The 13,755-nt window shown below is 47.1% G+C and overlaps 1 protein-coding gene across 1 annotated transcript in view; it reads right to left on the bottom strand.

The window, feature by feature from the left end:
• Positions 1–9,768, bottom strand: part of CPZ (carboxypeptidase Z) — a 34,724-nt gene extending 24,956 nt beyond the window's left edge. The window contains exon 1 of the mRNA XM_058838280.1: positions 9,681–9,768. Coding sequence (XP_058694263.1) covers positions 9,681–9,768 — 88 coding nt within the window. The remainder of the gene's footprint in view (positions 1–9,680) is intronic.
• Between the last annotated feature and the right edge of the window lie 3,987 nt (positions 9,769–13,755).

The following is a 13,755-nucleotide window of genomic DNA, read 5'->3' as shown; positions in this document are numbered from 1 at the left end:
AAAGTGCTTGCTGCTGGGTCCTAAACCTGGATCTAAACCTAAATCTAGATCTAAGCTAAAATTAGATTTAAGCCTCACATTTTGCAGCATATGGAGGTGGAATTTTCACTCTGTCTCTCCTTACTAGAGATATCCATGCAACTTCTTCTGGCCACCTCTCCCCATCATGCAAGCTGCCATAATATATCAGCCACAGCTCTGTCTTGTAAACACCCAAGAGTGAAACAGCTTGAAACTTCAGGTTCTCAAGAGTCAGTGCACATAAAATCAAGAGAGAAAAGGTCTGGTTTATACCAAACCTTCCTTTATAGCCAGCCTTAAATGTGTATGTGTGCTGATGTGGTGTTTTGACTTTTCCAGTTTCCTAAAGCCAGTGCTTACATATGTTTTGGAGGGTGCAGCACTGCAAGGGCCAAGGATAATTCTGCAGGATGTGTGCTTATATAAATAAGTGTGGATCCACGTAGCTGGGCCAGAGCCTGCCTGCCTGGAGAGCCAGCAGCAGGAAGCTCTCCAAGGCCAGCTCCCAGGCTGCAGCTGAACGCTCTGTTCCTGCAACCTTGCACCCACTGGCCTGGGTCTCTGCACATAAAAATCACCAGAAAATCCCCATCCCTGCCCGTGACAGCTTGTTTTCTCTAAGCTCTGTCAATATCAGAAGAGTTCAGCCAATCCCTTCCTCATTTTCATAAGAGAAATGACAGGGGCTGATATACAAAGGGCTTCTCAGGTCTCCCAGTTCACTTGGCAGGTTTAAATCGCTGCTTCTTCTGTGCTTGAAAGAGTCTAAAATTTTTCAATATTTTTGTGCAAATGCTTCCCTGGGCTCAAAGGAAGACAGTGTCACCTCTTCTCAAAGTCCCATCCACCAACAGGTTGGTACAGAGAGACCTTTTTCTTTCTGACCCAGAACAGCCTTTTCAATTTTTTATGTTTATTTTTGTACTCTAACTATTCCACCAGAGCCACAAAAGTCCTTTCAGTAGCACAGCTTCTATTTAAGATTATGGATAAAATAACTTATTGAAGAGGAGAAAAGCCATTTCAAGCTTTCTGAGCTCTCTCTATAAAATACGCTTCTGGTTTTAATTTGCAAAGGCAAGCTTGAAAATCTACAATGCAGCACATACATATTTTACTGCCAAGCTTACATTTTTTCCCCTTGATGATTCAGCACCGAAGGAAGCAAGCTGCTGTGATTAACCCTAACCCAGACAACAGAGCTCAACAGCTACTTCTAGTACCATGGACTGGCCAGTTGTCTTTTCAAGAGCAAAGCCAACAGGAGACCCATGCAATTGATGATCCAGAATAAGCCTGAGGACAAGTGTTAAATCTGAAATATCTAAGTCATTCAGTGAAGCAGATTGGTAGGGGGTGTGCTGGTCAGTACAGATGAAAACAGATGAGATAATTTATATTGTAAAGACCAGCATACCCCCTCCCAGCTTATTTGGCTTCTTACAATACTTTTTTAAACTAGAAGAACATATGTATTCATTTTAGTCTGTTTATAGTCAAAGCCTCCACTTTTCGGAACAAAGTATTTCAGTTCCTTATCACATTACTATTACTCTCCTGTTCTACACGATCCAAGTTGGTCTTTCAGTGATATTCTGCCTTTGCCACTAAAGAGACAAAACTTACTATCAGAAGGAAGATAGAAACACTGCTGAGCTTTGCAAAGCACTGGAACAGCACCTTCAAATGGCAAAGCACAGCCTGCTTCCAGAGCCAGCTCCTATCTACAGCAAAAGGACAAGGGCAGGACAAGATCCATTATATAACACTAAAATGGATCAAAATCATCAGGAGTGGAGCTGTAAGAGGACTAGTGGCAGAAAAATGAGAGAACTGAGTACCTTGGGCAGTGGGAGAATGGTTGAGCAGAAAGCCCAGAAGAGAAGGCAGCTACACACCCAAGGCATACATGCAAGCGCAGAAGTAGAGAAAATTCCCAGCTGCAGAGAAGAAATTCCAGGAAAACTGGAAGAGAGAGGAGTGCTTGCAAAAAGCAGTCATGTGGTTAACTCAGTTTTCTGGATACATCAAAGGTTTTGTGAGTAGAGGACTGAACAGATGCTATTAGCACTCCAGTAACTGCAGTAACTGCTTGGGGGAGGGATGTGCTTGCAGCAGGCAGAAGCAGTGCCCAAGAGTTCTGTGCAGCCCTCCTTTAACCCTGCTCCCTCACTTGAAGAAGCCTGGAAGCACCTGAAAGAGATTAATGCCTCATCTGTATTTTGCAGAGCAAGGTCACAGCAGGAAGATGCAAGCCAGTGCTCATTGCCAGTCACCCTTCGTTCTAACCCACCGGCTGCCTGGCATTTGGTTAAACATCCATTTTTATTGAATTACTGAAGGTGTTCCCACAGCAATAACACTACAATCAGCACTGCAGTCAGGGTTGTTTCTCTCTCAGGACTGCTCTGGAGCCAGTGAGAAGGTGCTGAAGCTTTTCCATGGATCATGTAAGGTCACAACCTGCAGACCACAGGCCAAAATCTGCGCAGATGCACACCAAGACCTGTCACATGGCAAGGGCACAAAGAAAGCCTTAGTGGGCACCAGTAATCCTCCCTTGTTTCTAGTTGTTCAGATGCCACTTAAACCTGTCTGCAGTCGTAGGTGCCTAAAAGGACTGATGAAGAGTATTTCTATCTGTCTGTCTGTCTATCCCCAGCACTGCCTTGGTGCCTCTAGTGACTCTGGTGTCACCCCAGCTGCGTCTCTGCCTGGTAAGTGCTGCTCCAAGGAATCCTTCAGGAGCTTCAAATCCTGAATATAAACATAATTTAACTTTTCCAAGTTCCAAGGGAAACATGACCTGTTGGGAAAATAAAATGCAACAAAGATGGTGACAACAAAGTGGGCCAGCAGTTGCCAAATTGGCTGGAGGTTTAGTGAGCTGCATGTGTGACAGGGCTGCTGCTGAATATGCATTTCCTGCGCACCAGGATGATCTGGAGACATATGGAGATCATCTCTCAGAGTCTGGTCAGCGAAGGAAGAAGAAATAAGCTCAGATCTGGGCAATGATGGCATTAAACCACAGCTGGTGTAGGTCAGGAAATCTCTACAACTACCAATTGATACAATTGATTGTATCAAGGATCAATTATTTTGCCAAGTTGCTTGGTGAAGGATGAGAACACTTATTAACCAGGTAATCTGGATCTGTGATGTCCCCATAGCTTTACTTTGTGACCATCCACTCCTTACAGCTCCCATGGTTTAAGTGTGTAGTACTCTCCAAGTGCTTTGGCCAACAGCCTACCACAGTCAGAAGCTTTCCTTTAAGCAAGCCCAGCTCTGTTGAATGCCATGGGACAGAGGATCATGTCTGAAAAACTGAGGGTTGTATCTTTTCTGCCACAATCTTTCCAAAACCTTTGCCAAAACATCATCCCATCCTCTATAAACAGTGTATCCATCCCCCTAGATAAACTCTGTCTTTCGTTTAGATGTATGAGGACTGTTATAATTAACATCACATCTGATTCTTCTGTAAGTAGAGTTTTAACCAAATGTGTTACTTTAATGTTACAAAAGATTGACAGTTAATTTAACAACCTTGACTTAAATCTGTGCCTTAATCTCAGATTGTCTCTTAGATAAATGTATCCTATTATAACCATAAAAATTGGGTGTAAATTATATCAGTTGAGTTACAACAGCATAAATTAAGGGATTGAAATTTCAGTTTTATTTCTGAAGTGGACAAAGTAACCCCAAGTCCCTAAACTCCACTAATCTGTGACAGCTGCATCCAACTGGGAGGTTCAGTAGTCGTAAAAACCCTGGGTCATAAAAGCCCAGCAAAGAGACCAGGATGTGGCCCACCAGCCTCAAACACCATGTTCACAACATGACAGGTGACTTCTGCAGGGTACCTCCATGCTCTGAATCAGGCAATAACTCGTGACATTTACCCAGCCCTTGGCCCAGGCTTCAGAAGGGGGTGGCCCTCCCATGGCATCAACAGCCCAAAGGGGGTCATGGTAGCTGCCAGCCAGCCAGCATCCTCAAACACTGTGACTGCGTGAAGGGAGAGATAGTGTCTACAAATGTTATAGGGGATCAACCATTAGTGTTATTAAGTCTTGCTAAAAGCCTAGCTGTGACTAAGAGCAGCGGGGTTTTGTTCAAGTTTTGACTTCTATGTATTCACACCCCCACACTTTAAAGATGTCTGTACAAGTATTCTGAGGAAAACTGCCTTCAGGTTAAAATCATGCATAAATCATTTCAGCAGTTTAAGGTGTTTTATTTTCAATATAAACTTACCTTCCCCACATAAGTGTCTGTTTCTGATCCCATTTCCCATCTTGAAAGGAGTTGAAGGCCAGTGTTGCTAAAATAAAAACTGTGTAGAAATCCTAGAGCCACTGGCAGGAATTCAGCAGAGCTCACATGATTCAGCGATGACAACTGGCTTCACAAAAAGCAGGAATTTCTCATCTCGTGAGTGAGCATGATGTAGACGCTAGTTCTGCATTTTTTAGTTTTGACACAACTTGGACACATCCATCTCAGGTCCAGCCAGTGAGATTCCTGCAGCTTGGGCTTTCCCACATGTGGCAGCACAGTCCTGTGCGTGCTCCATGTCAGCACCTGCCAGCACAGCAGGCTGAGGGACCACCCCACGGGGCAGAGAGAAGACCCCAGCCCACTGCCAGGACACTCAGTGCAATCACAGGAGCAGCAGCAGCTGGAGAGGCTCTGCCTCTGTGTGTGCACAGGTTTCACCAGGAAACCGGCATGAGAAACATCCACAGCAGGTGAACAAGTTTGCTCAAGTCCCACAGAGCTGAGGCCAGTGTGAAGGTCATGGGAGGAAAATACTTTTCCTTTTTTTTTTACCTTTCACTTAGCAAAAACTGGCACATTTTGGAGTTTGGAGCTGCAGAGAAGAGGGGAAAGGTATAACATCTCTGTGTGAACACGCTTTTTCTGTCAGTCTGACAGTGACTAGTCTGACAGTCTTAATGCTATAGCTCAGAGAGGAGCCAGTGCCACAAAATCTGTTCTGGGCTCCAGAATAAATACTGAAATTTTCCCTTGCCTCCTGCCCTGGTGGTTTCTCACTCCTCATCTCCCTTCCATGTAGTTCCCAACTCCCTCTCATCTCCGGTGGCTAAGGTCAGAGATCCTCAGGAAGGGACAATGTTTGTCTCAGGAGAAAGCCAAAATGATGAAACAAGGTGCTTGGAGAGGAGGAGAGGCCCACAAGTGACAACAAGTGACCAGGTGTGCCAACCAGCACTCTGGCTGCTCTCCTACCTCCACAGCTTCAGGTTAAAGAGCTCCACTCCTCTAGACTCCTGCCTGGAGAATAGGAGGCTCAGGGGGACCTTCTTTTCTACAATTGCTTGAAGAAGGGCTGTAGTGGGGTGGGGGTCAGTCTGTTCTCCCGGGTAACAAGTAAAATGACAAAAGGAAATGCCCTCAGGTTGGTCATGGAGAGGTTTGGGTTGGATGTTAGGGAAGATTTCTTCACCGAAAGGTTGTCAAGCTTTGGAACAGGCTGCCCAGGGAACTGGTTCTATATATTCACATAGAACACAGAACTGGAAGGATTTAAAAGATGTGTAGATGTGCTGAGCCCAGCGGTGCTGGGTTCAGGGTTGAGCTCGAAGATCACAGCGCTGGTTTCCAGCCGCAGCAATCCCATGCTTCTGCCATCTGCCATCGTGCCCCAGCCATCCTCCAAAGGCCGGGGCAGGCATGAGGAGGGCGGCAGAAGGCTGGGGCAGCCTGTAGGGTTTGTGGAGGGTCTTTCGGTTCTCCCGCAGCCCGCGGAGCCGCACGGTGGCACCACAGCCGAGCCTGCGGGGCCAGGGCGCACCTGCGGCGGGCCCTCCCCGAGCACCGGCAGGAGCCGGGGAACCGCAACCCCACCGGGGCATCCCTGCTCCGAACAGCCCAGCAACCCCACCAGGGTATCCCTGCTCCGAACAGCCCAGCAACCCCACCAGGGTATCCCTGCCCCGAACAGCCCAGCGACCCCACCGGGACATCCCTGCTCCGAACAGCCCAGCAACCCCACCGGGACATCCCTGCTCCGAATATCCCAGCAACCCCACCGGGGTATCCCTGCCCCGAACAGCCCAGCAACCCCACCAGGGTATCCCTGCTCCGAACAGCCCAGCAACCCCACCAGGGTATCCCTTCCCCGAACAGCCCAGCAACCCCACCAGGGTATCCCTGCTCCGAACAGCCCAGCAACCCCACCAGGGTATCCCTGCTCCGAACATCCCAGCAACCCCACCGGGGCATCCCTGTACCGAACTGCCCAGCGACCCCACCAGGGTATCCCTGCCCCGAACAGCCCAGCGACCCCACCAGGGTATCCCTGCTCCGAACAGCCCAGCAACCCCACCGGGACATCCCTGCTCCGAACAGCCCAGCGACCCCACCAGGGTATCCCTGCTCCAAACAGCCCAGCAACCCCACCGGGGCATCCCTGCTCCGAACAGCCCAGCAACCCCACCAGGGTATCCCTGCCCTGAACAGCCCAGCAACCCCACCGGGGTATCTCTGCCCTGAACAGCCCAGCAACCCCACCGGGGCATCCCTGTACCGAACTGCCCAGCAACCCCACCGGGGTATCCCTGCTCCGAACAGCCCAGCAACCCCACCGGGGTATCCCTGCTCCAAACTGCCCAGCAACCCCACCGGGACATCCCTGCTCCAAACAGCCCAGCAACCCCACCGGGGCATCCCTGTACCGAACTGCCCAGCGACCCCACCGGGGCATCCCTGCTCCGAACAGCCCAGCAACCCCACCAGGGTATCCCTGCTCCGAACAGCCCAGCAACCCCACCAGGGTATCCCTGCTCCGAACAGCCCAGCAACCCCACCGGGACATCCCTGCTCCGAACTGCCCAGCAACCCCACCGGGGTATCCCTGCTCCGAACAGCCCAGCAACCCCACCGGGGTATCCCTGCTCCAAACTGCCCAGCAACCCCACCGGGGTATCCCTGCTCCAAACTGCCCAGCAAAGCTCTCCCCCTGAATACACATGACAGGAAAGTATTGCTTTTAGCATCACTATTGATAAAGGTTTTTTCACTGTTATGCCCCATTCTGGAGTGTTCAAGGCCAGGCTGGAAGGGGGCTGGAGCTACCCGATCTAGTGGAAGGTGTCCCTGTCTGTGCCACGGGGGCTGGAACAAGATGACCTTTAAGGTCCTTTCCAACCAAAACCCTTCTACGATTCTATTATGCAGCCTTAGCCTAACCTCGGCAGCATCACAACTGCAGAGTTGTCCCCAGCTGCAAGGAAAGTCATCTATTTGAAGAAAAATCACTTCAGTTGGCTTCTGTGGGTTTTTAGTTTTGCTGTAAATTTTTATAGAGCACTTAATTTAACTAATTGCTGCTGGACTACATCAGACAGTAGCATCAGTAGAAGAGATGCAGAACGGAACCTGTTTTATTAGCTCCCTCTGAAAAAGTTTAGCCATCTCTCAGAGGAAACATGCTCAGCTGTACTTTTCTTACCCAAACTAAAGGCTAAGAGGCCAGCTAAACTCATAAGGGTCTGACAGTGGGATCTCATAGCATCCAAACACTGAGAGAGACAGTAGCTTACTGACTCCCCAGGGATACAGGACACAGCTAGGGAGAAGGGATCTGCCCTCTCTCAGTGCCACAGCTCCCAACTGCTGCCCAAAAAGCTCACCACACAGGGTGTGACGCCTGTGTCATATTGTGGAGCTGGATGACAATAATAATTTCCTTATTTTTCTTAACAGAAAAGCACAAAGCGTTTTCAAAAGATCTTGGTATTGTAAACCATGTTTCATTTTGGCTTCTTATTAAAAAAAAAAGCCAAAATGAGTCACTGCAGAACAAATACCACCGGGAAGCCTGCAGAAAGCAGCTCTAGCCTTGCTGGAAGTCAGACAGTTGTACTGGTTCTTGCTGTTCTCTCCTGCAAGAGCAGCTCCAGGCTGGTCTCCTTTTGCAGGACACTACAGGTCTGACCACTGGGATGCAGCAAGGCCTACACAAGGGGTCCCAAAACAGGAGAGAAAATCCCACTGCTACAGCTGAAGATATAGCCTATGCCCTGAATGCTGAGAGGAGACCCCTGCAAAGCCCATTTGTGAACGTGTGCATCACTGCAGGCCCCTTTCTTTTCATGTGGCCTGACATGGTCTTATCCCTCCTTTGGAAAAGAAAGACCCTTGAGAAACCTGTCAGTCTCTCAATGTCCAAGCTGCCGCTTTATTGCCTGATCCAACAGTCCAGAGTGTCCCCTAGGTGGCACACAACGTGGTGCCATTGACAGCTCCCTTTCCCTACCTCTAGCCATCCCTCTAGCAGCATATCCTTTCTGCAAGCCCTACCCTAAAGACACCACAGCTGCCAACACACACAAAACACTCTCAGAGTCACCCCTCAATGATCCGTACATTTGTGGTTGCTAGGATTAATATCCCATGGCAAGACTCTGATCAGCTGGAACTGGAGCAGAATCATATCTCACAGAGAAAGGTCATGCTGCAAACCACACAGTCTCTTCCTGTAATTGGCTGTAAATAGTCTACAACTCCTCTTTGTGCAGCTTTATCCAAAAATAAAATCCCTTTAGGCTGTGGTAGACCTCACTTTGATGTTGGTGGGAACAGTACTCTCAAATTATCTGCAGTACATGGCACATGGACTGTACTGTGTAGCAGTTCAGTGCCAGTGACAGTCTGTGGCTTATATTTGAGCACTGAAATATAGTTGAATTTCCTTGGGTAGCATTAAGGTCAGTTTCAGGTTAACTTATCTCTTCCTGTAAACCTATAAAATAAATATTTTTCTGACTCATTTTAAGTTTAAACTCTCTGAAAATAGTTTTCCTGGATTAGACCTTGTCACTACACTGAAATTTATGTCTCCACTGTCCCACATAATAAGGCAGACTTGATAAAAATACATGTATTTTTGAAAGGCACTGTTAATATATTTTATTAGTCAACTGTTTACTGAATCAAAACTTTCAATAATTTAGCAGCATGTTCCTATTTAACCTTTATTCTAAAGTGTAAATCTGCTTTTCCAGCCAATCAACTCAAACAAATTCCATATTGCTTATAGCAACCTAAAACACACCCTTCAGCTGTCAGATCCTAATAAATCTCATACTTTGGACTTGAAATAAATGACCTAAAGCTAAATGTAAGGAAAAACTTTTTTTTTTTTTTTTTCCTAAGCAGAAAAGCATACAGAAGGTTAAAAGTTCACCTTCTTTCAATCTGACTACCACATTCCTAGAAGGCAAGGCCAGAGATAGGGCAAACCTTCTACATTCCCCATAAAAATGAGGAGGGGGATCCTAACAAGTGGGACTAACACAACTGGGAGCAACTGGGAACTCCACAGACTGACAGAAAGACGCCTCTGTGACAGCCTTAAAGACGGTGATGAGGAATCATTATGTTCCCTTCCATCACAGCCTTGTTTTTCTGTTGCACAGCCACACACCTCCCACCTTCCCATCCGAACTCCCAGGCACAGCCCCGGTTTCACCAGCAGCAGTATGCAGATTTCCAGAGCTGATCCCCCTCATCTCTAGGGGAGACTGACAGCTCCTGTCTCCCTCTCCTTGAAGCTGGAACTCCTTACTTATTTCCAGGAGAAGGAAGAAGAGAAGGAGGACTTTTGGAGTAGTTAGTCTTACCTAGGGTCTCCTGGCCGGTTTCACAGCGGGGCGCTGGCTTGGTGGCCCTAAGCAGCCCACCGAGGAGGAGCAGGAGCCTCAGGACCATGCTGGAGCCCTCGCACAGGCAGCACAGTGATGTGGCACTCACTGCCTGATGAGTGACTCCTCTCCTGAGCCTCAGCGTGGCTCTGGCTCTCCAAGCTGCAGAGGAAATCAGTGCACTGCAAGGGCATGCCCACGTCTCACAGTGTGTGCAGTCCAGGCGTCAGATTTCAGCTGCATTGGAGCTTGGAAAGCAAAAGGCTTTGAGACAGAGAGGGAGGAGGAATGAGCTCCCCCTCCCCTCTGCCTCCAGACCGTCTCCCTCTTGCAGCCTGGTTTACAATTTCATAAACAGTTTGAGCAAAGAGAGAACCCCACAGGGCTGTGCCTTGCTGCTCCCACCGCTGCTCCCTTTGGTCTCCGCGCTGCACTTTTCCTAAGGGACCTGGGACATTCGTGAAAGTGTCTCCCTGAAGCCAAGAGAACTGTCTGGAGAGAGCAGAGGGAAGAGACAGAGAAAAGCAAACAACTGAAAGCAGCTTTCCTCTCACAGTGGTATTTCATCACATACTTAACTGCAAGTTTGAAACATAACAAGGCAGTGAAGGGTCTCTGAGCTGCATCCCCTCCAGCACACAGAGAACGGGAATGCACAGAACAGCCACCAGGATCCCCCTCTGCATGCTCCTCCTGGGCATTTTACTTAAGATAAAATCGGGTTATGTAGAGGGATTCCAGTATTTTCTGTCTACTCTTAAAAAAGAATAGCTTCACAGAATAAATGTGTAGGTAAGACTCCAGGACAGCATTATAAGGTTTGAACTGGATGGTAAATTTATATTAAGTTGATAGCAAATTGATCTTTTAATTTTCTTGTTTTGTTGGTTTTGGTGGAATTTTTTCAGTATATTTTAGAGAAATATGTGCTGTATGTTTTTCTTTCTGTGCAACAGGTATGGTGGAGAAGCATACCTTAATTAAGATACATGTCTTACCTACACATCAAAAATCATCCCATATCACAGAAAAAAGGGATTTTTTCCTCAAGAATTAGACCAAAACAGACCAAAGCATCCTATCTTTTCAGTCAGTGCATGTTCCTTTGAGAGCAGATACCTGCTTACACACAAGAGCAGAGAATCTGTCCTTGCAGGTAGAGCTTGCTGGCTCCTGCTGATCAGTATTGGAGATCAGTAGAGAGTTATGTTGTTGTATGGTAATGTAATCAAATGAACCCCCCATGGGGAAACCACTAAAGAGGCTGACAGGGCAGGAGAAAGCTGTGTGTCTCTCAAAAAGTAATTGATGTCCCATCTCATTTGAAAGAGATGAGAAGCTCAGCATCAGCAGTCAAGAATATCCTCTGCTTCCAGGCTCTGCAAGGCAGGTTGGCCTTTTGTCTCCAGGATTTCCTTCTTGATCTGGAGACTGCAGTCTGCCCTGTCTAAACTGACTAAACATCACCAAAGCCTATCAGAGTTCAAAGAACAAACTTCCAAGGACAGGTATACTATTTACCTGCCTTATTTTTTATCCTGATCACACAGTAGTATGGCTGGACCCTCAAGGAGAAAAAAAAAAGTAACAAAGCACTGGAAGTGTGGCCTCCAAGGGAAGGGATACTTCATCTTCTGCCTAACTCCCCAACAACCGGCTGCCCTGAGCACCAATCTGCACACTTGTACCTGATGTGCTCAGATACAGCTGAGGGTGTGTCCAAGCCCAAGGTTTGCTGTGTGCCCAGGCTGTGCATTTCGTGTTAAAGGGTAAAAAGGAGTTGCTCAGCACTAAACAAAGTTATGTGGCTCTATTTTTTACAACAAAAGGCAGCAGAGGTTATACCTGCAAACAGAAGCCAACCCACAGCCCTTGAAAATGCTCATGTCTTTACTGCAGTTTTCTGCAGCCCTTGAGAGTGGAGGGAGATTCTGTTGCATCCATCCCAATGCTTGTGGTGGTGAACTCTGCTGCAGAACTAATCCTGTACTATCTATAGTCCTGTCAGCTTTGCACTAATTTTTTGTTGTTGTTGGCATGTTTTTCTGCCTGTAATTTCTCTGTTTCCTACCCTCCAGCCTAGGCACTATATCCTTGTGTCTTCTCCCCTCCACTGCACTTGAGCCACTACTGCCAGTGTAGATGCCACATACTTCCCTTTACCAGGACCCCCCAAAACATTTTAGAAACCACTGCCACCTGCTTTCACCAGTGCTATTAGCACTGGGATACTCCACTTTCATACTGTGCCATTCATACTGAGTTTCAAATACTACTGAGACAAAGTCCTCATATCCTGGGAGTACTGATTTGGTGCCATTTGAGAATGTTCATTTGCTATTTCCCTGAATTAAAATATTGTGGCACACATTACATAATTTCTTGTTCTCAAGATATTATATCTACCTAATGTTATTTTTGATTTGTCCATGCATCGATTTCCAGACCCTCACACCACCACCCTCTCCCACAGACTCAAATGGAGGCAGCCTAAGGACTATCAGAACAGGATAAACAAGTGATAAATTAAACCCACAGACCCTCAGGAATTAACAAGCAAGTGATGAAGGAGACGTTGACAGGAACTAGAACATGTTGGTCAGTTCCTGATGGACCATTAAAGGAACAATATGGGCACATCCTTGAGGAGGGTCAGGCTGAACTTTGTCAGTGATTAGAAATATAAAATGTGGTTAAAGTCATTATTATTGGATATTAGAAGTGAATTCAGACCATGTAATCTTATGATGGTCTGCTAAGGGGAAGGAGTAAAGGGAAGAAGCAGTGTGGATCAGGGAGGCTAAGAGCAGGAAAATCAGAGGAGGAGATTAAAAGGAATGGCTGCATGCAGACAGGCTGTCGGGCTGTACACTCCTCTGAGTACTTGTGCCTGACCACTGAATATCCAGTCTGTTTTCATATTCAATCCTTAACTTTTTTTCCTCCTACTCTGCAATCTCCCTCTCTGACCTAGGTGTGTGAGCTGGTCAAAATGCCAGCAACCTGAGAGGCTGAGGTGTAAGCTGCAAGGTGTAGGTGTCAGCCTCTGGAGAGACCTGGATGTGTTTTTATTTGCCAAGTGAACATGATGCCCTGTCCGTGTGTGTGCAGGTGTAGTTTGCTAGCAAACTTCAGTCTGGATTAGCAGACAAGTAGGAGAGGACTTATCTGAAAAGACTCGAGGTGTGGATCAGTGGCTGGGTAAAGGGCCCAGGATTCAGACATGATCTGAGAGTTTGTGCTGATGTTTGAGGAGTCTGAGTGTGAGCGTGGCTGTGAACCCAGAGAGAGAGCACGTGTGTTTCACCAGTCAGCCTCCAACCTGAACAGCCATGGACAGACAGCAGGACTGGACCCTGTGCACTTCTGTGAGTGCTGGTGGCACAGCAGCTTGTCTGGAATCATGTGTGTGTGCTTGCCACCATGGGACTCACCCTCGTTTCTGTCTGAACTTGCACATGTCCTCATTGCCTGGGTGACACCACAAATATCACATCCTTCACAAGCTCCACTGCATCAACTAAATAAAGCTGTCAGTAGCTGGCAAGCTCCAAGCTTCTTTGTTCCTCAGCTTTCACAGACTACTTACATTCAATCAGGATATCTATTTGATAGCAGGATAAAAAATTTAGAGCATAAGTAGGATAGATGGGGGCCTAAGAATGACATTCAGGTAATTAAAAACAAAGGTAAATTTATCAGTTTGTCACCACCATCTATAAATGTTTCCATGCTTGCATGCCCTAAAGTACAGAACACGGGTCTGGAAGGGTTATTTCACTTTTAGCTTAGATTGCCTGTTCTTTTCTTCCTTTCCAAGGGATTTGATCCCAGGCTTTAGAGCGTGTCTTTCTGTGAAGCTTTGGCATGTTTGTCACCTCTGGGTTCCCCTGCAGACCTGCTCCATTCTGTAGTTCAGATACTGCTCTTAACACTTACACTATATTACCTATATTTCCAGCCATCCAACATTTCTAACTTGTCTGATTTTTTTCAGCCCATTATAAGCAGAGTATATCACTTTTCTTCCTCAAATTTTTGTTGTGTGTTAACA

This window comes from Poecile atricapillus, chromosome 4 (genome assembly GCF_030490865.1).
Source record: "Poecile atricapillus isolate bPoeAtr1 chromosome 4, bPoeAtr1.hap1, whole genome shotgun sequence".
NCBI classification, from domain to species: domain Eukaryota; kingdom Metazoa; phylum Chordata; class Aves; order Passeriformes; family Paridae; genus Poecile; species Poecile atricapillus.
The sequence above is the reverse complement of the archived record's forward strand: the minus strand, read 5'-3'. Positions and strand labels throughout refer to the sequence as shown.